General features: G+C 43.3%; 1 protein-coding gene across 3 annotated transcripts in view; it reads left to right on the top strand.

The window, feature by feature from the left end:
* THADA (THADA armadillo repeat containing) overlaps positions 1–24275 on the top strand; it is a 267741-nt gene that overhangs the window by 130992 nt on the left and 112474 nt on the right. For all 3 annotated transcript variants that reach the window (XM_081155905.1, XM_081155906.1, XM_081155904.1), the window contains exon 29: positions 12749–12917. In XM_081155905.1, the coding sequence (XP_081012031.1) occupies positions 12749–12917 (169 nt within the window). The remainder of the gene's footprint in view (positions 1–12748; positions 12918–24275) is intronic.

Raw genomic sequence — 24275 nt, 5'->3', positions numbered from 1 at the left:
AAGCAGGCATAATCTACTAAAAATGGAGGAAGTAATCTGTTTTGCCTTCAGACTCAGAAGGAAAACCCTACTGCTAAAGGCAGATGAGTTTACTGAGGCTAGCCCAACAAACTTGGCAGCGCTTGGTTAAATGGTGTGAGGTGTCAAGTGTGCATAAGAATAATAAAGTTGAATTTCTTTTCATATGTGTTATTGTTGCTAAAATATCTTATAGTTGGGGCAAACTGGTGTTTGCAGAGGCACTGGAGTCAGACAGACCTGTGCCTGTGAATCCCAGCTTGTCCATTCACTCCTTTTGTGAGCTTGGCCAAGTCACTTTATGTCTCTGAGCCTGTCCTGGAAGAGCACGTGGAGGGGGCTGGCTGGAGGGGGACAGAGGGGTGAGGGGAGTGGGGGACATCTGTAATAGTGTCAACAATAAAATAATTTTCAAAAGAACATGTGGGAAACTGGACATTATCCTGGGGGAAAAAGGGTTTAAAAAAAGTCTTATATGGTTACTTGATACAACTTAAACATTTATTGAGTTAGTTCTTTAAGAAAGCACAAGGAAAAGTTAATTCTGGTCATGAAAGTTCAAAGGAAATAGCTGTGCTTGTTTCATCTGAGGAAGAGAAGACCGGGGATGTTTTGGAAATGGCGCTGGAAGCTGAGAAGGGATGAACACTCCGTGGTCCGTATGCTGGCCGACTCTTGGTGTGCTCCATCTTTTCCATTTTAGTCTTTCTAGTGAGTATGTAGTGCTATCGCATCGTGGTTTCAATTTGAACTTCCCTAGTGACTACTGATATTGAGTGTCTTTACATATGGTTAATATTTGCCATTCATGTATCTTTTTTGCTCAAGTGTTGGTTCAAAGCTTGACCCAATTTTTTCATTGGGTTTTCTTATCATTCAGAGCATATTCTGGACAAAATTCAAGAGGTTATTCTTTTAGGCATAGAGTCATTTATTTCCCTGGCATGTAGAAAAACAAATTTAAGTTGCAGCAAGAGAAAGCCTAATTATACTTGAGGAAGTACTTTTTGACTATGACACTAATGCGGGCATTGGGGCAACCAAAGGAGAATCTAAAACTTTTCATGTAGGTGTTTAAAATAGGGCTGGCAGTGGTCTGTTTGGATGCTGTAGGCATGCTGATATATGACTCAGTTTACCTAATTGCAGTCTTAATTTGAGAAAAGAATCTTCCCTGTGGCAGGTCTATTGCTAACATCTCAATATTCCTTGCTCTTTTGTGCTATTTTTTCAGGCCAAAAAAAAGTATAATTTCTTGGAATTTTCCAAACTTTCCATGTACTTTGTTTTTTAAAATTCATTCTTCCATTCTTTCTGATTTTAGCTTGAAGTGTTGCTATGAAACCCAAGAAGGGTAACTCAGGGGCATTAATTAGCTTTAGCAAAAACAAATTGCAGTCTCTGGAAAGCAATCAGATTAAAAGAAATGCTCAAATTTCTCTCATCCCGCAATAGCACAACTCATCGGTTTAGCTGATAGTACTGGGAAGATTCATTTACTCTCTATAGAGGCAAAATAATTAACTAGATTCTAGAGGAGAGGTTGTACATGATTAAAGGCGTTGGGGTTGTTTTAGCCCACGGAAGGGAAGAGTAAGGGGTGACTCAATGACAGGATTTCAGTATAGTTAATGAAGGGTTTTCCTGTGTGTAGAAAACACTGGTCATTTGTTCTCCAACTTCAGAAGGGCTCAAACTAGAGAAAATTGGCTTCAACCATAGAAAGATTGAGTGTGGTTAGTGTTAGACATAAAACTTCTATTATCGGCATCAATGTTACGAGATTAAGCGATGGAACAAATCATGAGAGGGCATAAAGATATTTTAAAATAAAAAAGATAAGTTATCTGCCTGGAATGTTTAAATGTCCATTGAATTACAGGATTTTGTTATTGAAGGGGACCTTAGAGATCACTTATTCCAATCACCTTTTACAGACGAGGCTATGAAAGGACATTATGTAATTTGCGTTTGGCCATATTGCTGGATATTAATATTTCCATTCGAGGATGTTTTAAAAGTAGCCTCACTTAAGACACACCAAAGGGACCATGTAAGAGTTTCTGCTTCAGATTTTGCCCCACTAAAATAATCACCTAAAGCTGATGATCATATATATTATTTTTTCCTAAGCCCATAAAGAGCCTGCCAGTGCATTGACCTCTATGTGTCTCTTCTTGTCATTAAAAAAGATTTTTTTCTTGGACATTTTGAACTTGTCTCTAAATAAATACTATACTTGGAAAGACTGTAGATGATTTGACCCAAGGTAACCGATGTTGATAGAGGACAGCAGAGGACGCTGCCGTAGTCTTTGGGGAGCCTGTCCCAGTCTGATATGGAGTGCTTCCTAAACCTTTGGTGGATAGCTGTACTACAGAGATGACAGTTTGGTGGGCGACTTTGGGTTAGTTATTATTTCCTGGTGACTAATTTGCCTTCCTTAAAGGTAACACATTATAAACTGTTAGGTTTTGTTTTGTTAAACACTAGTTGGAGCAGTAGGAAACATATTTAAGCTACCACTTCATTGTGTATGGAATCTACAAATATGAATTCTAACCATTGGAATGAGTGGGATACATTGCTTATAAAGGACTGTGCGTCCATTATTACAACAGAAAGAAATTGCACAAAGCACTTTGATTGTGGAAACATTTTATTTGGTAGCTAAGCATTCTGGACATGGTCCCACTAGACCATTGAGAGCAAAAACCTACATATGTTTATATACTTATTTTGAAGGGTTATGTGAGGACTAGAAATGAGGTAAAATATTTGAAAGCACCTAGCACAGTGCCTGGCATGTAGCAAACACTCAGTAAATGTTCTCACCTGCACTTCCTTTTTCCTTCCTTGGGTATGGGTATTGGAATCTTTCAGAAATGTAACATATTCTTGTTAAAGGGAAGTTAATAAAGTTCACATTTAAAAGTGTTCATTTAAAAATTATCAGTGTACGTTGAGCACTCACTTGACTCACAGGCTGCTTAGATTTTACAAGATTTTAATATCTTTTCAGAAACAGTCAAGTCAAGTTCTGTCATTCTAAGAAAGATTTACTCAGCACCCAGTGATTTGTTCGGCCATTCTGGGGCTAGGTTTAGAGCGCCTTGACTGCCAGAATGAGAAGTGTGTATTTAATGTGGCAATAGAGAGCTATCGTAAGTTCTGGGACATTTGGAAGCTAAAAGTAAACAAAAAACTTTAAAAAACAGAATCAAAAGAAACCACATTTCTTTCTAAACCTTCCCTCTAAATATATGTATTAGGTTAAAAAGAAGAGGGTAAGTTCTCTCTATACCTTTGGGTCGTTTCTTAAATTGACCACCCAGCCCCGTGTTTGTGAACCAAAACCGCTCGCTGTAAACCTGGAGCCCCATGCTCTGCAGGTTAATGGGTGAGTTCAGCTGAGAATGAAGTCCCCTCAAGGACTTTGCCTCTGAGCCGCCACCGCGGGGACCCAGCATGTTCAGGGCTGCTTGCTTTCCTGCAAGGACAAGACGTGCCCAGGCCAGGGGTTGCGTTCAAGCCCTGGAGCCTCCGCGGCGCCTGAGCGCGGTCCCTGTCTCGCGGCGCCGGAGCGGCCCCAGTGTGCGGGCTCTCACTCAGGCTGCCCTCCCGCAGCCCCCGCTCCTGCCCTGCCCTGCCCTGCCCTGCGCTGAGCCAGCCCGGAGCGGCGGTGGGTCCGGGACGCTTCCCCGGCTGCCCTGAGGCCAGCCCACCCGCCCCGGTGCGGCTTGCTGCTTGGGGCAGAGCGCGAACCCGCAGGTGGGCTGGCAGGCAGACTCATGCCAGAATTTCAAACTAAATCCCTTGGTTATTTTCATTGCTTACGAAGTTTTCTACTGTTTAAACTAGATATTTGTATCCTTTCCTTCATAATACTCCATTTTATTTGGGGTAAAGACTGAGATTAATAATTTCCTTTTAATCTCCAGGGTTTCCAGGGTCCGCATAGTTATGTTGCCATAAAGACTTTTCCGTGATTTTCTGAGTCAGGAAAGGCTCATTGTTAAGGTATACCATATTCCATTGCTCCGGAGGGAAAAACGACGTTCCTTCCAGCTGTCTAGACGATTTGGTTGGAATCTGAAAAATTCAGTTTCAAATTGTATTTGCTGTTGTCTACACAAAAAATAATGAAAGAATGAAATGAAATTTCAGGTGAAGTATAACTTTCTACTTCATCTCTGTATTTTGATAGCAAGTAACCAGGGGCTAGCATCTAGAAATCATTCATCCTTTCATTTATTTGACATGTTTGTGATTCTAAATAATTAAACAGCTTTATTGAAAGACCTATTTAAAGTAAGTACCATGCTGGACACCTTCCCCTGTCACTGTTGGAAAATTCCCTCGCTTTTTGTCCTAACACTAAAAGAAATAGTACGAATGTTAGTGGCCATTGCATCCATGACCCCATGTCTTTGCCACATTTGTGGCCGAGTGCTGTGTGCAGTTCTTACAGGGACAAGTGGAGGGATGTCAAAGTGGCGGAGGCTGATTCCCAGCTCCTGGAAGCTGCCTTTTTCACCACTTTGGGACAAACACCTATGGCTGGTCAGCCTTGGTAAAGCCTCGGTGACTTGGAGGCAGAGTGGAGGTGACCTTAAAAGGATGCATCTTCTACAGATTAGACTTTGGTTGGACTGTCCCAGGTGGTTACACACTGCAGTGTTCAGATGGTCTGTTGTGGCTTATTATTGTTGGCATTTCTTCATAAAAATATTTTGTAAAAAGGTTTTAATGTGTTGATGAGAGTTCAGATGCAAAGAGCAAATACAGCTTTGAGCTGCCCAGTACATAGACATTTAAACTAAACATTCTGCTTGCAGATCCCTGTATTTTTTTTGTCTGTGAAAGCTGGAAATGTGCAGTTTTTAGCTTAGCCACTGTCGACTGCTCTTATTTCCCCCTCACTACCCAAACCAAGGGTTTTAAAAAACCAGACTTCAAAAGTCCTGAACCCTTTACCTTTCCAAGAAATATATTTGAATAAAGAAATCCATGAGCTCTGCAGAGAGCAAGGTTACAGTAAATGCAACTTTTAAGTGTTAGTGGTTTGAGCTGCAGGAAGGGGAACAAGTAGTTCAGGTGGTTGGGAGGGCCTTTGATGAACTGACAATTGGAATAGGAAGGACGAGTAGAGAATCTGGCAACTTTGACAGCACTGAGCTCACCTGAGAAGGCGGACAGGGACTTCAGGAGTGCCGCACTTGTAACAAACATGCACGTAAAGTCTCAGGACACATTGCAGTGTCTGCGTTTTCAAATCCACTAGTACAAACTTATTTTTTTAGCGGTTTCTCTCTGATGCATGCACACTTACCCACACATGTACATGTTTACCGAAGGCAAGATTTGAAACTAGGAACAACATACAATGAAAAGAAAGAAGAAATCTTTGGTGAAACGGCATTAGAATTGGCAGAAAATAGAATTTGGGCCCTGGACCTGGAGAATAAAGGCAGTGGGTCTCCCACTCAATTGGCCCCAAAGAAACTCAGTCTTCCTGCTCTCTTTTCCCGCTCCTTTGGTGAGGAGGGGAAGGCGGGCCTTTGGGAGCACTTGAAGCCTGTTACAAGTACAGCAAGCTCTGTGTCCTCAGCTAGTTATGGAGGTAGTGAGCACTAGCGAGTTCGTACATGTAGTTAAAGCCTTTAAGTTTAAAAGTTATTCCACATACTCGATTCAATAATAGCTGAGATTTATTGATCACTAATTTATAGGCATTGTGTTTTATATGCGTTATCTCTTAAGCATCATAACAGCTCTATGAGGTCATTACTCTCCCTTATTTTGTAGAAGATAAAAACTTAGGAGTTTCACTGGCCTGTCCAAGGTCAGATGCTAGTAAGTGGCAGGACTTGGATTGAAAGTTAGGTGTGCTGAATTCCAGAACATGTTCTTAACTCCTGTCCTGTGCGTTGTATTATTCAGAAGTATAAAGGCCCTATTTTGCACTCAAGATTTGATGCCCCAGGTGTGTGTGGGGGGGATGTTACTTTGGGGAAGGCAAATGAGATGGCCCCCTGCTCTGACAGATCTAAATATGCAATCGAAGTGACAGGGTATGGGGAAGAAAGTGATTGATTCTCATCAGAGGAGGTGCAGTAAGATTTTGCCAAATAAGTGATACCTAAGCAGAGTTCAGAGGATGAAGAGGAGTTCCCAAAATGTCCAAGGGTGAAAGGACATTCATTCCAACAGAGTGACTTGCAATGTACAAGGCACTAAGGATGAAATAATAGTTGACATGACGACATATATAGAAAGACTTTTTTAAAAATATGTTTTTATTGATTTTAGAGAGAGAGGAAGGGAGAGGAAGAGAGAGATAGAAACACCGATCGGCTGCCTCCTGCAGGCCCCCTACTGGGGATCGAGCCCACAATCTGCGCATGTGCCCTGATGGGATTTCAGACCAGTGACCTCTTGGTGCATGGGACGACACTCAACCACTGAGCAACACTGGCCAGGCTAGAAGGACTTTTTTATTTTAATAGTATAACTGGAGGTCCAGCCACTCCTAACCGAGCCTGCAGACATACCCTGCAAGGTAAGGTTGTTTCACCTTTTAAGATTGTCATTCCCCAAGAGTAGACAGGCATGCCGATATAAGAAACAGACCGTAATGGCAGGGCATTCATAAGTAAATTCAATGAGGGGCTTGGATGTAGTTCTTCAAACTCAGGCCAGCTCCCAAGATGCTAACCCCTTGGCCAAGTAGGCGCATCTAGAGAAAGTGGATAATCATTTTTATTGGCAGCAGAAGTTTGGAGGCTTCTGTTTTGTGGACAGTACAGCTTGACCTCTGGAAAGTGAAGATCAGGATTGGAGCTGGGTCTGGGAACATAGAAGAAGTGGGGGAACATTAATTATATCAATGAGGGAAAGTGGGGGGAGTTACTGGCTGTACCCTGAAGCCTCTCCGAGACTTTTCTGAAGACTGTCACCTGGGTTCTTGTGAAACGGGTGACTCACTCAAGGCCCCCAGGCTTTACAGAGTCCCCTCAGTTCAAAATTACCTCCCCACATTGCCTAGAAGTGATCTCTCAGCCGTTCTGCCTTTTTGTGAAGATTAAATGTTGTAATACATGCAAAGCTTTTAATACTAAGCCTGGCCCCTGTAGATGCTCAGTAAATATTAGTTATTATCAGCATCATCTGTGTTGTTTGCGTCACAGTCTGCCGAGTAGAGGTGGGTTCGTTCCAGAAGTCGTTCATACCTCAGTGTGATTAGGTTGAACAGGTTACTCAGGAAACTGTTTGTTTTTCTGAGGCTCTGAGGATTTTGAGGCCACTGCATTGTAAAGTCTTAGATGAACTTTGCAGGTGGACAGACCCTAATTAGAAAGCAGGGCCTGCCACTTGGTGGTTTTCTGCTGGGCACCCCACTTTCCTCGTCTTAAAATAGAGCGATGATAATGACCTTGTGATGGTGATTTAGTGAAGTAAGAAAATGGCATCTAAAGTAGGTAGCCAGTCCTGGCACACCTTTGACAGCCTCACTTCCCTTCCTTCCCGCCGGATGCACTGAGGAGCAGTTTGGGTTCATGCAGGAAGAGGACCCCTCTTTCTCGCCAAGCCCACATGTTCTTTCTGCCTGACCCCACTTAGTCACAGCTGCACCGTGATCTCCCAGACCCCCCCCTTGGTCCCACCTCAGCAGCCTGTGTTTACTTCTCGCGGCCCTGCCAAGCATTGGCTGGTTGGCCCCGTCTTTCCCCCTGGACTGTAGCTTCCCTGTGGCCTGGGCAGTGACTTTTCTCTCTGATTCTCTGGCGTGTAACCCTGTGCATGCTTGTGCTAGGCCCTCAGTAGATGTCTCCAGGCCCGACCTACAGGTATGGGTGAGCAGAGTCCGTTTTGGTGATGTCTAGCCACTTACTTGGGAAACCTTTCAGGAAAACGGGAACAGATTCTGAGAGTAAATATAAGAGGGAAACACCTAGAAAAAAGCTTAGCCACCGCTCTGTGAAGTGGTGGAGAAGGGGATCTCAGAAGAGTGGTCTTTCCCTGCTCAGGATACTATGCTCTAAACTCTCAGGGATCTTCAGGTTCCCGAAGTCCAAAGGAGTGTATCACTCTCATGCGAACTTCCTTTATCTTCTGCAGAAAACCATTCCAGCTATCCCTCCTGCTCTTTTTCCACGCCATGCCACACTCATGTACGTCTCCATGGATACTATTGATTTGTGATCAGGAGGTTATCTCCCCCTCCCAGCTGGTGGTTCCCTGTGGGCAGAGTCCTTGGGCTCCATCTCCATCCCTCTAAGGCAGAGAACATACCTGACAGTTACACTGTGTGCGGAGGAGCAACTGGATTCTTGACCTGGGCTGGAAAACACTGCCCCAGGGGTTTTGAATGTGCGTCATGAACCTCCTAAAATTGTATGGGAAATTGTGTGTATATGTTCATAAATCTATTTCTCTTGTGACCAAGTCCGCAGTTTACAATATTTAATTCTGAAATGTTTTCATGATCCCACAAATGTTTAAAAAAAAAATCCAACACACTCATTTAGAGATTTTCCACATACTTGTAATTAAAGCTTGTGTTTTTATTAGCCGGGAGGTATTTGTATGCTCCCTTGATTTCCAGGTGTGGCCACAGCTTGGAATAGCCCGTGAGCTTCATCTGGGGCTGTGGTGGCTCTGCATCAACCCCGTGGCAGGCACGTCTGGGAGGGTCCACTTAGGCTTTCTGAGCTTCACTTTACTTTTATCTGTTAACTTAGGTTTTTAGCGTCCTCATGTCCTACAGGGACGTTGCGCAGTGAAAGGGAACGGGTGTGCAGGCATTTTATAAACTGCCAACGGCTGAGCAGTTGCGGGTGCCAGGATTGCTGTTACAGACACGTCGCTTCTCCTGTCACACGGTGCCAGGAACTCAGTAGGCAGTTGAGAAGTGTGTGATTAAAGTGACCATGGAGAGGGTTTATCGGAGTGAGAGGTAGAGACTCAAAGACACCAGCGTCTGCGTGTCCGTCAGATCCTGCGGAGGGCTGTCCTAGAACACAGCAAGGCCTGCTGAGGAAATGGTTTTCAGTGATGGTAAAAGTAGAAAGACCTTCAAGATTCCAAGTGCAGTTGCTTTATTTCCTAGAAGAAATGGAAACTTAGAGAAACCGAGGCTGTTCCACTTCTTTTCAGAAAGGCTTAAGATTCCTCCTCATCACTTTCAAGGGAGACCAAAAAAAAAAATAAATAAAAAATCTCCTTGCCTTCATGTCATGAATTTGTCATCTTCCCTTAGACTTATGAGGTGATCAGTTCACCGGGTATATAAATGTCTAGTCACCATGTTGTGCATCTGAAACCAACATAATATTGTATGTCAACTATAATCGAATAATAGATTTTTAGAAAATGGCCCAGCATTCACACCGTAGCCTTAGCTCCCCATTGGGGCCACTTGACAGGCCTGCAGTTCCCAGCCTCTGTTGATCCTGTGCTAGACACAGGCACAGTACACTAGGAACACTTTCTATTTTCAAACACCTTTCTTCCTGGGATGTTCTCATAGGTAGCACATCAGAGCACTGGGTACAGATTATTGCCACCACTCTCAGCTCAACTGAGACCCAGAGAAATTATGATTTGTCTGAGTCACAAAACTCATTGTTCACAGCAGGCTGAGTCCAGGCGCTCTCATTTTCCGCCCCTATAGCCACTGACTTCTGTGTTCTTGAAGAGCATCTCTGCCTGATTTGGATATATTTACTACATCAAACTGGAAAATTCTATCCAGGAGAAAACCAGAGTTTAGCTTCAGATATATTCCACTTAGGGCTAAAAAGACTGTTTATATCCCGTCACACTCCAGGCCACATATATCTGGAGAAAAGCTAAATCTCATCAGACCCCTTTCTCTGCCTCTGATAGCTGACAAAACAGTAACCTGGAAATGTTTTTCGCTCTGTGTGTGTGTGTGTGTGTGTGTGTGTGTGTACATACTATAATCTGTCCTTCCATTTAAACAATTTGCAGTAGAGAGGAGTTTGAAATTATGTTTAATCATTGCTTTATAATGAATGTTACTTAATTAAATATTACTTTAAAAATAGGCTTCTCTTTTTCTGTAATTGCATTACTTTTTTGTGTGGGGAGGTTTTGTTTTGCTCTTTAACCTGATTGTGTGCATTTGGAAAGTACCCTAGTACAGGGTATCCGAAAGCAGAAAATTCTGGCTCTTTTCCCACTTTCCATTCTTTCTTCTGTATGGATGCCAGATTCCTTTGGGAAATCATCATTTGTAAAAGGTCAGGAGTAAAAGGAGGGGCATTCTTTAGTGTACAGTTACTACTAATTAGAAACTAAACATCTGTAACCATGTCAGAGTTATTTGTATTTGAAAAGAAACATTTATACACAAGAGCCCTTTCCATAACATAAAACACACTATAACACAAAATGTGTGTCTTGGAGGAGTGGGGGACAGACAGAAGGGAAAGCTTACGACAAATGACTGTGCTGAGTGAGGTCATTTGCTAATTAAATCTCAAAGCATTTTCAGAGTATTTTCTTTTCTCTGTCAAATGAAGTTTTCTTACTCACCCCCTAGCCTCCCGTGGGCCAAAGCAAACATTTTACTGCATTTGCCAATTATAGATTAAACATTTAATCATTTTAAAGTGAGAAAATGGGTGAGTTGGCAAAACCTAGTCAAAGACCATTGGGGAATCTCTAGCTACCTACTGAAACGTTAGCCCCCAGTGTCTTCCCATAATATGATGTAAGGTGAGCTCTTTCCCATCCTGAAAGTGTGGGCTGATGGACTGATCTCAGGGACCTACATTTCTAGGGGGGCAAAAAGACACAGTGTTTTGACCTACTTGGTATCTCTTTCTCCCCTTTCCCTCCCTCCTCCTACCCTACTCCCCATGATGAAATTCTGCTTGCATCATCCCATTTGTGTAGAATTTGTAACTGTGCCTTTATTGTCCTGTTAAGATAAATGTCGGTGATAGGTGTTAGAAGAATTTTAGTCATAGGACTTTGTTTCTGTACATCAGGGATGGGGAACGTCCAGCCCTTGGGCTGTATACAGCCCTTGAAATCACTTGATCTGGGCCTGCCAAGGCAACTGCAGGCAGGACTCGAAATTCCATAAATCTCAGAGTTTTTTTCATAGCTAATAGCTAATTTTTAAGTTTGATAATTTTGTATGGCCCGCGAACGATGTTATAAATATCCAAATGGCCCTTGGTATTTAGGTTCCCCACCCCTGTACATGCTAAGCCTCCATCGCTACATGGGCCTAATGGCTCAGATTTTATCAGTAATTCCTTCTTGGAATACTGAATAATTTTGAGAAAAAACAAAAAAACAAAGCAAGAGCCCATCTCTTTGCCCTGAAGAGTCTACCATCTTCTTCCATCTTTGTCTTGGCATCCAAGACATCTCTTGATTCTAAGTTGAGTTACTTTTTTAATAGGATGAAAGATCATGAAGTCTTGAGCATTGTAGTCAAGAAGTTATTTAGCTAGGACCTATCATATTGAGCTCTCCTCTCAAGTAATACTGTATCTGTGAAGGCTCTCAAGTGCATAGTTTCAGCAAAATGGCTGTGGACTCTCAGGTTCTGAGTGTTTACAAAGTCGAGAGGCCCTTAGATGACAACCTGCCTTTCCAATGACCTTTGTAGAATCTCAAAATACCGCTTGTCCGGGACTTCTACTTATTTAGGAACTGGTGGCTTCTATTCAAGCTCTTTGGGTATGAGTTAGCCCAGAGGCAAGGATTTGGTGACTTGAGGGTCCATCTTTTTTTCTCTTGACAAGTTCCAATCATGTAGTCTGCCCTTTGGCACTCCCCAGCCTGAGGTGACCCATTTCTCAGCCTCAAGTCCCACTGTTAATTCAAGAGCCTCTGCTTCAACCAGACACATCTGCCTGCGCCTTGAGCATCTACCCTTGCTTTGTACCACTGTTCCTGGTGGAAACAACTGCCTTGTTTCTTTTGGTGCGCTTAAATTGTGCTAGGTTTCCTAGTGCCAACCTTCTCAGAACACAAACCACAGTCTTATCCTCTTGTGGCCATAATGTCAAGATTAACTTGAATATCATTTTTCCAGCGCTGTCTTGTGCTTTTGGTAATCTTTTCTTTATGTTTTTATTGATTTCAGAGAGACGAAAGGGAGGGAGAGAGAGAGAGAAACATCGATCAGCTGCCTCCTGCATGTCCCCTGCTGGGGATGGAGCCCACAACCTGGGCATGTGCCCTGACCGGGAATCGAACCAGCCGCCTCCTGGTGCACGGGATGGCGCTCAGCCAGCTGAGCCAACCAGCTGGGCTTCTGGTCATCTTTGCAGACATACTTCTTATTTGGCCAACCAGAGTATAGGCCCCTCAAAGACAACGGTGACTGTTATTTCTCATGGCGCAGGGCGCCTTTGTTTGCTTTTTGGGGAGTGAGCCATTTTTGCCTGCTGTCTAATTACCAAAGCCTCTCTGCATTTATCCCTGTGATAGAATCATAGGTGTTGATATTTATAAAAAAGAGTTGCCTGTAGAACTAATGCACACCTGTGTGCGCACGTGCGCTCAGAATCATTCCATTCCAAATAATGGAAGGATGAAAAACATCATTTGGAATAGAGAGCAACTCCCCCACCCCCTCAGCCTCAGTGTCCCAGCCAGAGCTTGCTCGGTCAGCACATACAAAGGCACAATATGAAAGTGAGTATTGGATGGATGGTCTTGTGTGTTTATTTCTTCCCAGGTGTGGTAACTCACCTGTCTACCGCTCTCGTGAAATGGCAGCCCGTGCCTTGGTCCCATTTGTTATGAGAGATGAAATCCCAGCTACCATCCGAACTCTGTTGGCCAAACTCCCCAACTGCACTGACCAGTGTTTCCGGCAAAACCATATTCATGGGACACTTCTCCAGGTAAGTTAAGTTACTTTGTGTGACCTGTCAGACACCACGGGATGAACTTTGGTCTCTCATGTAGTGTAGGCAGGTGAAGATTTGTTGCATAAGCTTTTAACTTTATCCATAGAACTTTTCTCTGTTGCTGAAAGAACAGGTATTTCCTAGGTGAATTTTTTTTCCGTTACAATCATAAATATAGTGTCACACTGTGATTCTGCCAAATCATCTGTTGCATTAAATCCTGTTTTCTACAGCATGCTTTGCCATTTGGACTCACCTGTCTGAACCAGGTAAAAGTGTGCCTTTTCCATCAAGTATGCCTGCAGAACATTCTGAGCCACTCCTTGTTCAGGGTGAAGTTGTGAGCATTCCTTGAAAGAGAGATTAGCCCAAGAAGCACAAGGAGAGTTACACACATCAGGGAAATAACACCACAGCGCATGGAAATATCACACCCTGCTTTCTTTTTTTCTCTGTGCTACAGAGGAGACTTTTTGTTTTGAATAAATAGACTTCCTATTGAAACTTCTTTTTAAACCCTAACTATAAACTTGGGGACAGGTGGTGTTGGTGAGGAGATTTGATGCTCACGTGGTCTGCTGTGGTCACTCACTGTGGGGCAGGGGAGGGGGTGGGATTTAAACATTAGGTCAGGTTTCTGATTTGTGAGCAGAGTTGAGAGATAGCCTTGAGATTCCAACATATGTTGTAAGCTTGAGGTCTGTGCTGCAGACACATGAGGTCAGTGGCATGGATTCTGGAGCCAGGCCGTCTGGGTGTAAATCTCAAATCTAGGTGTGCACTACCCACACATCTGTGTCTTTGTTTTTGAAATGAGGATAATGGTATTGTATATCTCATAGGGATTTGGTGAAGACTAAATGAATTAATGCATATAAAGTGCTTAGAATTCTTAGCATAGTATCTGGTACATAATAAGATACAGAGATATAGATAGTTACTATTATCATAGTTTTAATGAGCCTGTACTATAATGAAAACTAGTATGTTTAGTAACTGATCCCCTCTAGGTGCGAATGTAAGAAAGACCTATCTTCTTGCCTGCCTTCCTTAGTTGTTTTATATATTCAACAAGTATTTACTGAATGTCTCTTACATACTACTGTGTGACAGTCAAAACAGTGACAGTCAGTTATTGCATTAAAGGAATCAAGGACAAGAGAAGACCAAGAAATGGGCCATCACAATGGCGTGTCCTAAGTGCTAGGGGAGCACATATTGGGCTACCTGACTGGTCTTGGGGAAGTCAGGGAAAGCTTCCCCTAGAAAGTAACGTCTAAGCAGAGAGCAGAACTTAGTCCAGTGGAGAGAGGACAGGCGTCTCCCATCAGACAGAACAGCTTATACAAGGCTCCGGGTGGGTGAGGAGTCAGCCCATCTGGGAGCTTCACGTTTGGGTGGGGCTGGAGCTCTAAGTCGGCAGATCTCAAACTGCTCTCAGGACCTCTTTATGCTCTTAAAAGTTATTGAGGAACCCAAAGAGCTTTTATCTATCAATATTTAATTAGAAACTAAAACAGAAAATCTTAAAACACAAGATCTTACAAGCACACATTCCATTAGTCATTAGAGTGATGTCATTGTCACATACCTGCAGCCTCTGGCAAACTCCACTGTACACTTTTGAGAGAATGAGAATAAAAGAGGAAAGTAATATCTGAGTATCATTTTGAAGAATGTTTAATCTTGCAGACCTGAAAAGATTGTACAACTCCCGAGGCTCCCAGACCAGATCCTCTGGTCTGTGTTACATACATTGTAGACCTTCGGTGCTTTCTTTAGTATAAACTCCTAAGCACTAGGCTCTCTTGGTTTTCACTATATCCCTGTGGTAAAGAGAGGAGCATGAGTTATTATCTTGGCTTTAAAGATGGGACTGTGAGGCCCGTAAAAGTTAGATATCTTGATTCTGTCAGGCTGCTGCTGCTGCTTTGAAGGGAAGGGGCTGGCAATAATGAGTAATGTGGAACAGGCTTTCCAAAGATTCAGAGATTATGCAGCTGGCTTAGAAGGAAGGCTCAGATTGTTAAGGGAGAATCGGCCATCAGATTTTCTTTATTGAAGATCCACTCTTGTCTGAACTTCGTTGGAAGTGGGAGGTAGGAATTGCTTCTTTGACTCTTTCACCAGCTACACAGTTGGGCCTCCCAACCGGATTTCTCACACACACCACCAGTCTGCCCAGCAACAAAACATGGTCATTTGCTCTGTCTCTGGACTGCCTTTAATATCCTCAAATTTAGTTTTTCTGCTACATAAAATACAAAACAGTATGGGAAGATAGAAACCCCATAACTGGGTGGCTGTGGCTGTTGCTCTTGCTCCTAAGTGTTAGAGAGATGAAAAGCTTGTTGGAAAGAACAACATGGGTGTTGGGCATCGTGTTCACATTTGTCAAACAGATTCCCATCTTTACCAAGATTGGTTTATACTCTAGTTGAAAAAAGGAAGTCAAAGGCATGTGAAAATCTTTTTGTCACCTCCATTTGGGTGTCTCATCTGTGTTGTAACAGTTCTGTTTCACCCTGTTGATCTTTATGGGGAAAACATAAGATGGGGAGGGCACTTTTCCCTTTCCTTTCTACAGCTTCTAGATTCCTCCTCCACATAAAGCCACCTTGGAAATCAAAGGCCTGCACCTGAAGAAGAGATGCTAGGGAGTGAAAGGAATGATAATGTCCCTGGCACTTTCAGAGCCAGCTAAGTAAATATAAAATTGTTGTTTTTTTCAAAAGGAGGAAATCATTTAGGAATCAGAAAACAAATTCTTTCACAGAACATTTTCTTGAATTATACATTTTGACTTCTTTGAAAGATGTTTACATAAATATATCAAACCTCAGAAGTATTTTTATAGTATACCTTAAAAACGAGAAATATGCTGATCTCTGAATGTTCTGGAACTATGGAAAAAAGACTCAAATTATAGGACATGCAAAAAAATAAAAACACATGGGATTCTTTTTTTAATCATGTTAAAAACCAGAGGGTCATAATTGCAATGTTGAAATGGACTGGAAGTAACACACATCAGAAAAGGTGAGATTATGCAGCAAGTTCTCAAGAGCCAGCGGTAAATGACATTAAATCTCAATAAAGGCTAGATAAGAGTCATGGACATTACCTCATTTGGGAACAACACTGGCAGGGCTACCCTGTCTTTTAAATAGAATTAACTGTCTGTTTTTATTGCCAAAATTCTGCATGTTGTGGACTTAAGATTATTACTAGGTGACTTATCAGTCCCGAGAAATCACACTGGAATCCAAAAACGTTCTTTCATATTGAGGAAGGGTTTGGCCGGCATTTATGAGAGAGGATTTATTCTGATTCTTGGGTACTTAACTCGCCTTTTGGTGTTTCATAAGGAAATATATACCATCTGAAGTAAAGTTTGAATTTTGAGTCTTTTCATTTCCTGTCTATTTTGGTTATTTTTTCTGATGGTATAAACAGAAAAAGATGGCCCCTGCTTTCTTTAATTAAGCTGTTTGATATGGGAGAGGTACAGTGGGCAGTTGAGGCGATTTAGCTACAGTGAAAAACAGAAGAGCCACTTTTGCATTTTATCTGGACATTCTAGGCAAAGGTCTTCTTTCCTCTTCAGTTAATTCAACTGATCACCACAGTTGAATTAACTGTCCCTTTGCTGGTGCTAAACCTTCTAACTGTTTACCAGCAGAATCTGTTGAACACTTTCTAAATTCTTTTATTCCACCCACCTTTGGAGCCTGATTTCTGCACTTTTAGAATTCTGAGTGCAAAGGGTTCCACTTTCCTGGCGTGGAGCTGAGCAGCAGAGCTACATACTTGGGTTGACATGAAATATTAGCCAGGGGTGCACTTCTGACGCTCAGGCCCACGCACTTGGAAAGTTTGCCATAAGAGACCTAAAAGGAACCTTTTGAGCACCTCCTGCGTTCCACGTGAATTGCATATGTGATTTCGTTGATGCTCTCAGCCACCCAACAAGGTAGGTGCTGTTCCTGCCACACACAGCTCTCCCCCAGCCCCCGAGCCCGATCTCTGATGAAAAAACTGAAATCAGCCTGAGAGACTGACTTGTGTCGAGTCACAGAGATAGCCAGGGTAGAGATAAAATGTTAAGCTCTGGAGCCTGTGCTCTTTTTCTCTTTAAAACGAGCAGCCTCTCTGATAGTCTATGTGAAGCCAGCTTTTTATGCTTAGGGAAACCAAACCAAGAATCCATCTCCACTCTGTTTTTAATTCCTTGTCACTCCGTTGGTCTCCTTAAATCTAATTTGATATGATGCTACAACACTGGAAGCAAAGCCCATCAGTGTTATCAGGAGGGACAGAGGAAGTCAGTGAAACCCAGAGCAGCTACAACTAGTAAAAGACTTTTAAAAGTACTTATAGTACTGTCCTACCTCAGCTTGTCTCTTTCTCATCGCTTTTCTTTGGTCTCCCATTTAATACTTCTAACCTAGAAATATAGAATCCTCCCTTGGGACCTAGGTCATAGCCAAGTTCACAATTGCCATACCCACTGTGATCTTTAAAGGTTATGACAAAACCTCTCAAACATGGGAAGCCACAGGAATTATAGATCTCAGGTCTGGGAGCTGGTGTAACCATGAAAAAGTAGTCAAGACTGAATCAGTTCAGTAGCCACTGTAACACATTTACCTGCTCTAAGCACGGGTAAGACACGAGTTTGTCTTTAAGGCTCTCGCCTTCCAGTGTGGGGAGTTACGGGTTAGAAGCCAAGTGAGCCAGCTAAACCCTTGGGGACCAGGGAGCATATGAGTAACAAATAAAGATGAGGCAAAGTCTAAAGCCACCACACCGGACATCAGGCATACAAGAAACCTGAAACAAAAGTCAGTTTTCGGGCTGGAGTTAGGGCCTTTATGGGGATGGACACGGGTCTGGGCTGGGAGGGACAGCATGAGGACAAAAACAAAGGGAGGTGTTCGCATTACCTTTGTGGGAAATAAATGGAGAGAAACAGGAAAGGTAGGCCAGTTCAGCCAGCTAGTCATCTAAAGGAGTCACTGGTCAAGAAACAGGGACAGGACCAGCACACCCCCACTCTCTGCTACAGAGGGAAGCAGTAGCGAAAGCAAACGGGAAATCAGTGGTAGAGGTAGCCTTAAGTACAAATTCTATTGGAGTTTTCTAAATAAGGAAAGGAATGTTTGTAGAAAAAAAATATTTTTTTACCAATATTGTTGCACCAAAACTTATGATTAAATATAATTTAAAAGGGTAATCAATTCTCCCTTTTAAAAATGTGACCATTTAGGACAGCACCTGTGCTTAAAGAATTTCAGTATCCTTTCCCTATTAAAAGTACAAAACTGAAACATAAAGCAAAATGCTCATGCTGTCTAGAACCGGAACGGTACTTGACAGATTCCATTTGGTGACTGAGGTTGGCCTATCTCCACTATTGTTTATTTTATGCACAGAAGATATAATTTCAGAATGGAAAATCAAAAACAAAAGCCTGGAATTATGCTGATGCTGGAAGTTATAAATGGTCAGTGTGCTCTTTTTCTGAGATGAGTCATAAAAATGCTTGCTCTTGTGACTAGTGGCTGGGTTCACTCTTTCCTTCTGAGGAATTGTGTTCGTGTAAAAGGAGAAAAACCTGAGCTGTTAGTAAGGTCCCAGCCCAAGAAGGGCCAAAGCAGAGCTTCTTCAGTGGTGCTGCTATAGATGTGCCAAGTGCTTATTGATTCCTTCGGCTCTCGGGGTTTAGGGGGCTGGGGCTCCAGGCAGTCACCTGCAGCTGGGAGTAGCAGCATCTGTTTACCCCAGAGTGCCAAAGAAAGATTATTTTATATGTGTGCTTTGACATGAAAAGAATTGGGAAGCACTGGGCTCTAAAAAAAAAAAAAAAAAGAAAGACTAAACCCTGTTAAACCTTACTTTTTGGCAATTTCTTTCTTTCTGGATATAAGCCCAGAAAAGTCATTTTTAATTAAAGTGCTACATTTGAAGATGAATTAATCCCTTCCTTATAAATATTGAAAGGCTTTTATTGGTGCATGTTACTCAGGGAGCTCTCGCTGGGTCTGGAAGACAGCCCTTAGCTGCCAGGTCCGGAGCACTGACTGGAGTGCTTGTCGCTGTTCGGAGCCAGTTGTACCACTGCTGTTCTGTGATTCTCCAAACTCATAGCATCAGTCAGGGGTACATGGAATTCAGAGATTTGTCAGTTGATGTGTCCCCAGGGTTTTGGTATTGTTCAGAATTAAAGTAGAGGAGTAATGGTGAAAAAAAAATTATGTATGTATGTACGTATACACATACATACATACATACATACATATATATACACATACCAGTTATTGAATGTGTGTGTGTATTGAGTGCCTATGGAGGCTCTTCTGGGATCATTCCCATTATACTGTTGAGAAAACTGAGAATGAAAGGTGTTGAGATTTGACTAACGTTATGCAAGGAGAAATAGTAAAAAGCGGAGCTGGGATTCAAAGCTTTCAAGTTTGTGCAGTTAACCACTATACTAAACTACTTCTGGATGAGGGAGAGAAAATTGTTAGTCAAGAGCGACTCTCTCTCTGGGGCCTTCGAAGTGTGGGGTAAAATGGAAGTTGACATGGTCTATTTATTTGTTCACTTGACAGCTGACAGCTGGTGATTGAGCACCAACATGCCAGGTCGTGTTTTAGGTGTTTAGAATACGTCAGAGAACAAAAGAGCAGACCCTTGCTCGCAGAGACCACTGCTGTCACAGGGCTTACAGTCCAGAGACAGGGAGACAGGCAGTAGTAAATGATAGTATAAGAAAACTTATTCTCATTTATTACAATAAGCATAATAATTAAGTAAATCACGTTTATTAGGAAGTAGTCATTCTGTGGACAAAAGGAACAGGTAGGATAAGGAGAATCGGGAAATCATAAGAGAGGGGGCAGGTAGAGGTATAAATAAGGTTTCAGAATAGAAATTGTTGAAAAGGTGACGTTTGATCAAATCCCACCAAAAGACAAGGAAAACTTTTTTTTTTTAAATTAAGAGTAAACATCTCTCCTCCTGAAATTGAGTTGGTTACGCGTCTGATACTGCTTTTAGCCGTGGTGGTGTGCCCACAGGGTCAGCAGTAGTGCGTAAACAAGGCCAGGAAGGATGTCATTGCTTTGGAAACGTGTGCTCTGCATTGTCCCCATGCTACATGTGGAGGTTACTGGACGCTGTAGGAAGTTCTTTCCCTGCAAAAGCACAGTGAGTCAAGTCAGCCTGGCGTGGTTCCCGTGAGCTTAAGAAAGGATTCGTCACATCACCTCCTCTGCTTTCCAGGATGATCTGCCTATACCTGGGCCTTAGACATGTGGAGTAAATGTGGAGGGTGTTTATGTATTCTTTTACTTAGCAGGTAGTTACTGAGTGATTATTAAGTGCCTAATATTATGTCAGGTACCATGGAGAATACCAAGAAAAGTTAATATGTAACATGTTCTCTGCCCTCGAGAGGCTTGTGAGCTGCGGTGGAAAACAAGCTTACCACATCATGAACAATTACGCAGAAATACCTGGCCACGCTGTGTGCCAGGCAAGTGGCCGGGACCACACATCTGAGAGGGGAGCTGGAGAAGGCATCATGGGGAGATTGGGTCTTGGGATAAACCTTTAAACTAGTTTTCTGCTGTTAAGACGAAGGACTTGGTGTGAACTGAGGCTCGGAGGGGGGCATGCAGAAGGCGTGCAGGGGACAATGAGTGTACCAGCCTGTTGGGCCCAGGTGTGTGTCGAGGGCAGGTGGGATATGTGATTGGCAAGGTGAGCACTGGTCTGCATGTGAGACCTCAAATGCCAGGCCAGGCTGTTTGGACTCTGCAGGCCTGTGGCCTTCACAATGCGGTGTGCAAGGCGGGAATGCGTGGGGGAGAAAATATTGGCATGTTATTTCTTTCTCTCATCCTCTTAACTGTTACTTTGTATCTGATGTATAATGTGCATAACATATTAATAGAGTGGTATATGGTTTCCTAATAAGTATATAAAAACTGGAAGCATGTGCTCAGAGAGGTCATTCTATGTAGTGAGTAAGAGCTTTGACTGGAGCCAGCTTGTTTCCCTACATCTTAGCCCTGCCTCTTGCTAGCTGTGTTATTTTGGGCCAGTTGATTTCTGTGCCTCCACTTCTTCCTCTGTCAATGGGAAGATGAAACTACCTCATAGGTTGGTTGTGAGGATTAAATGAATTAATACACGGGTAGTGCTCAGCAAGGTCTCCGGCGTATAGTAAGTGCTCAGTAAATGTTAGTTGCTATTATTACTACTTGGTGCTACAGCTGCCATCACCATCTCTACCACCCTGATAGGGGTTTATGATCCAAAATGTGAAGTCCAGTCATGCAGGTGGTGAATAAAAGACTTCGAGCTAAAGAAAGCTGCATCTTAAAAAAATTGATGGACATTGAAATGATACTGTAAGAAATGTGAGGATTCCTATTGATGTGTGAGTGTGTACCTAAAAGAGAAATAAGTTGATTTTCAGCAATTTTGACTTTACGTGTGAGCATGCTCCACAAGAGATTCCTCGGCTCAGTCAGTGTTCTCTACCTCCCTGTAGATCATATTAAAGATTATAAGAGCCGAGATTAGTTCTGATTTTTAAGGGTTGAGTTCCTGCCTATCAGGTTGTTATTCCTTGCACCTGTTTTGTTTTGAATTACACCCCCTCCCTCAGACCCCATCAGAAACCTGATGAATCAAGAAAGAAACACTGTCGCACTGTCCCAGACAAAGGAGTCTTTTACCATTCGAAAGGGGGAATCTGAAGTTCATAAACTGAAAGGGAGATATAGGATCCTCCTGGATAGAGTAATCCAGCACTTTTCCAAGTTCATTTTTCATCGTGGAAGACCTGCTTTCCATCTCCGCCTAGCCTTATTGTTTCATGCTTTTTATGACTGAAGATAATTCTGAGTGTGCTTTAAAAACACAACAGAACAAAACACCACACTGTGGACACACTGGCAGGCTCCTGGTGTTCCCCAGAATTCTTATACAGTATCTGATGGTACGTGATGCCCTTTGTATGGTGGTCTCGGCTTATGGCAACAGTGCTATTTGTTGTTTGTTTTTTGATATTCCAAACTAATGGGAAAAGAGTAACACTTCATTGTTTTTATTGGGGAAGCGTTTTTGAGATTGCAGAGCATGTGTACTTGCTGTGTAGCCCTCGGATTCATTTAGAGCCCCTGCATATTTTAGTGACCGAGAACTTGGTTGGCTGTCTAAAAGCACTGTGGTTGAGTATAGCCAGACAGTTTGGCAGCCACTAGAGGCCTGAAAGAAAATCAGCCCATGGGCCTAAAGGAAAGTTTAAATAACTAATAAAATTTTCTGTTTTAAACCATATTATTGTTCGTGACATTCTTACATTTCGCTGTACCATGTGCCTCTATCCCCTCCACCCTGTCCTTCCAAGGCAGTTTCTCAACCCCGGCACTACTGACATTAGGGGCCTGGTGATTCTTTGTTGTGGGGACTACACTGTACATTGTAATATGTTTGGTAGCAGCTCCTGAGCAGGTGCCTGTAGTACCCGGCCACCCAGCTGTGACAACAAAAGTGTTTCCAGATACGTCCGCATGTCCCCTGGAGGGCAGAATCGCCCCTGGTTGAAAACCTTTGTCCCTTGGTACCTGTGGATTTTCTCCATGATCCTGTGTAGACCAGGTGTGATGCAGCATTTTTAAATACCAGTGGCCATGAAAGAAACCATTCCTGACCCATGAACAGATTGTAATGCTAGAGACTGCAGTGCTCATTGCATAGGGTTAAGGAAACAGGAGGGGAATACATCGCTCAGGCTGGAAGTCTCTAAAGAAGCATTCCCCCCCTCCCCCTCCCTCTCCCCTCCCCCCTCCCCCCTCCCCCTCCCTCTCCCCCCTCCTCCCCCTCCCCTCCCTCTCCCCTCCCCCTTCCCCCTCCCCTCCCCCCTCCTCCCCCACCCCTTCCTCCTCCCCCTTCCCCCTCCTCCCCTCCCCCTCCCCTCCCCTTCCTCCTCCCCTCCTCCCCCTCTCCCTCCTCCTCCCCACTCCCCCTCCCCCCTCCCTTCCTCCCCTCCCCCTTCTTTCCTTCCTTTTCTTTTTCTCCTCTTCTGCCTCCTCTGCCCCCCCCACCTTTTGAGATGATCGTATGGTTTTTACCTTCCATTCTATCAATGTGATATATTACATTTATTAATTTGCATTAGTTGAGCCATTTTTGCATCCCAGGGATAAATCCTGCTTGATTATCGTGATGGTCTTTTTAATATTCTGTTGCATTTCTTCGCTGGTATTTTGTTAGTATTTTTGCATGTGTGCTTATCGGGGACATTAACCTGTAGTTCCTTTCCCTGTCGGGCTCCTACCTAGCTTTGGCGTCGGAGTAATGCTGGCCCCATGAGATGAGTTGGGGAGTGTTCCCTCCTCTTCAGTTTATTTGGAAGAGTTTGAGAAGGATTGACAGTAGTTCTTCTTTAAATGTTTGGTAGAATTTACCAGTGAATTCATCTGCCCTGGGCTTTTCTTTTGGGGAGGCCTCTGATTACTTGCTCGGCCGTCTTACTCATTATGGGTCCGTTTAAGTTTTCTGTTTCTTCCTGAATCGGTCTTGGTCGGTGTGTGGACACGCTTCTAGGAATCTACCCATTCCTTCTAGGCTGGCCAGTTCGTTGGCATCCAGTTACTGTGTAAATACCCTCTACTCCTCTTTTCCTTGGGCATTCCTGTGCTCCACCATTTAATACACTTATTCAACAAAATTATGTATGCGGCCAGCTTCAGAGTAGTGCTGGCTGTTCTCACTCCCTGGCTTCCCTGGGCTCCTCCTCCCACCCATGGTCCCAAACTCTAACCTTTGCTTTGAGATGACTAGATTTCATCTTTGCTCTTATGTATCATCTGTGTTGCTTTTCCCAATTAGTGTTTCTGTCGTAATGTATTAGTGTGTGAGAAGAAAGGCTCCGGAGTAAGACTATCTGGGCTCAACTGCCAGCTCCACTGCCCGCTGAGATCTCAGCCTCCGCTCCCTCCCCTGTAAAATGGAGAAACAAATAGTGTTCTGGGGATCATTGTGAAAAATAAATGAGGTAAAACAGAGTCACTCTCATGGCCAGGTCTTCTGTCTCCAGAAGCGATGCGGGGCACTGTTCCTCAGGGCAGGAGGGGTCTTTAGAGACTGTCCTGAAGCCTCATTGGTTGTGGCCTCCTGTGCGCAGGCGAGTTCCATGGTCCCTCTTTCCTGGCAAGTCTGAATCTCCCTGTGTTCATTCACTTCTTTTGCCAAATCAAGGTGGACTGCAGCCTTCCTCCTTCATCCTTCCCTGACTTTTCTTGTTAATGAAGGCATGGGTGGTAGACCTGA

This window comes from Miniopterus schreibersii, assembly GCF_964146895.1.
Source record: "Miniopterus schreibersii genome assembly, chromosome: 13".
Taxonomy (NCBI): domain Eukaryota; kingdom Metazoa; phylum Chordata; class Mammalia; order Chiroptera; family Miniopteridae; genus Miniopterus; species Miniopterus schreibersii.
The sequence above is the reverse complement of the archived record's forward strand: the minus strand, read 5'-3'. Positions and strand labels throughout refer to the sequence as shown.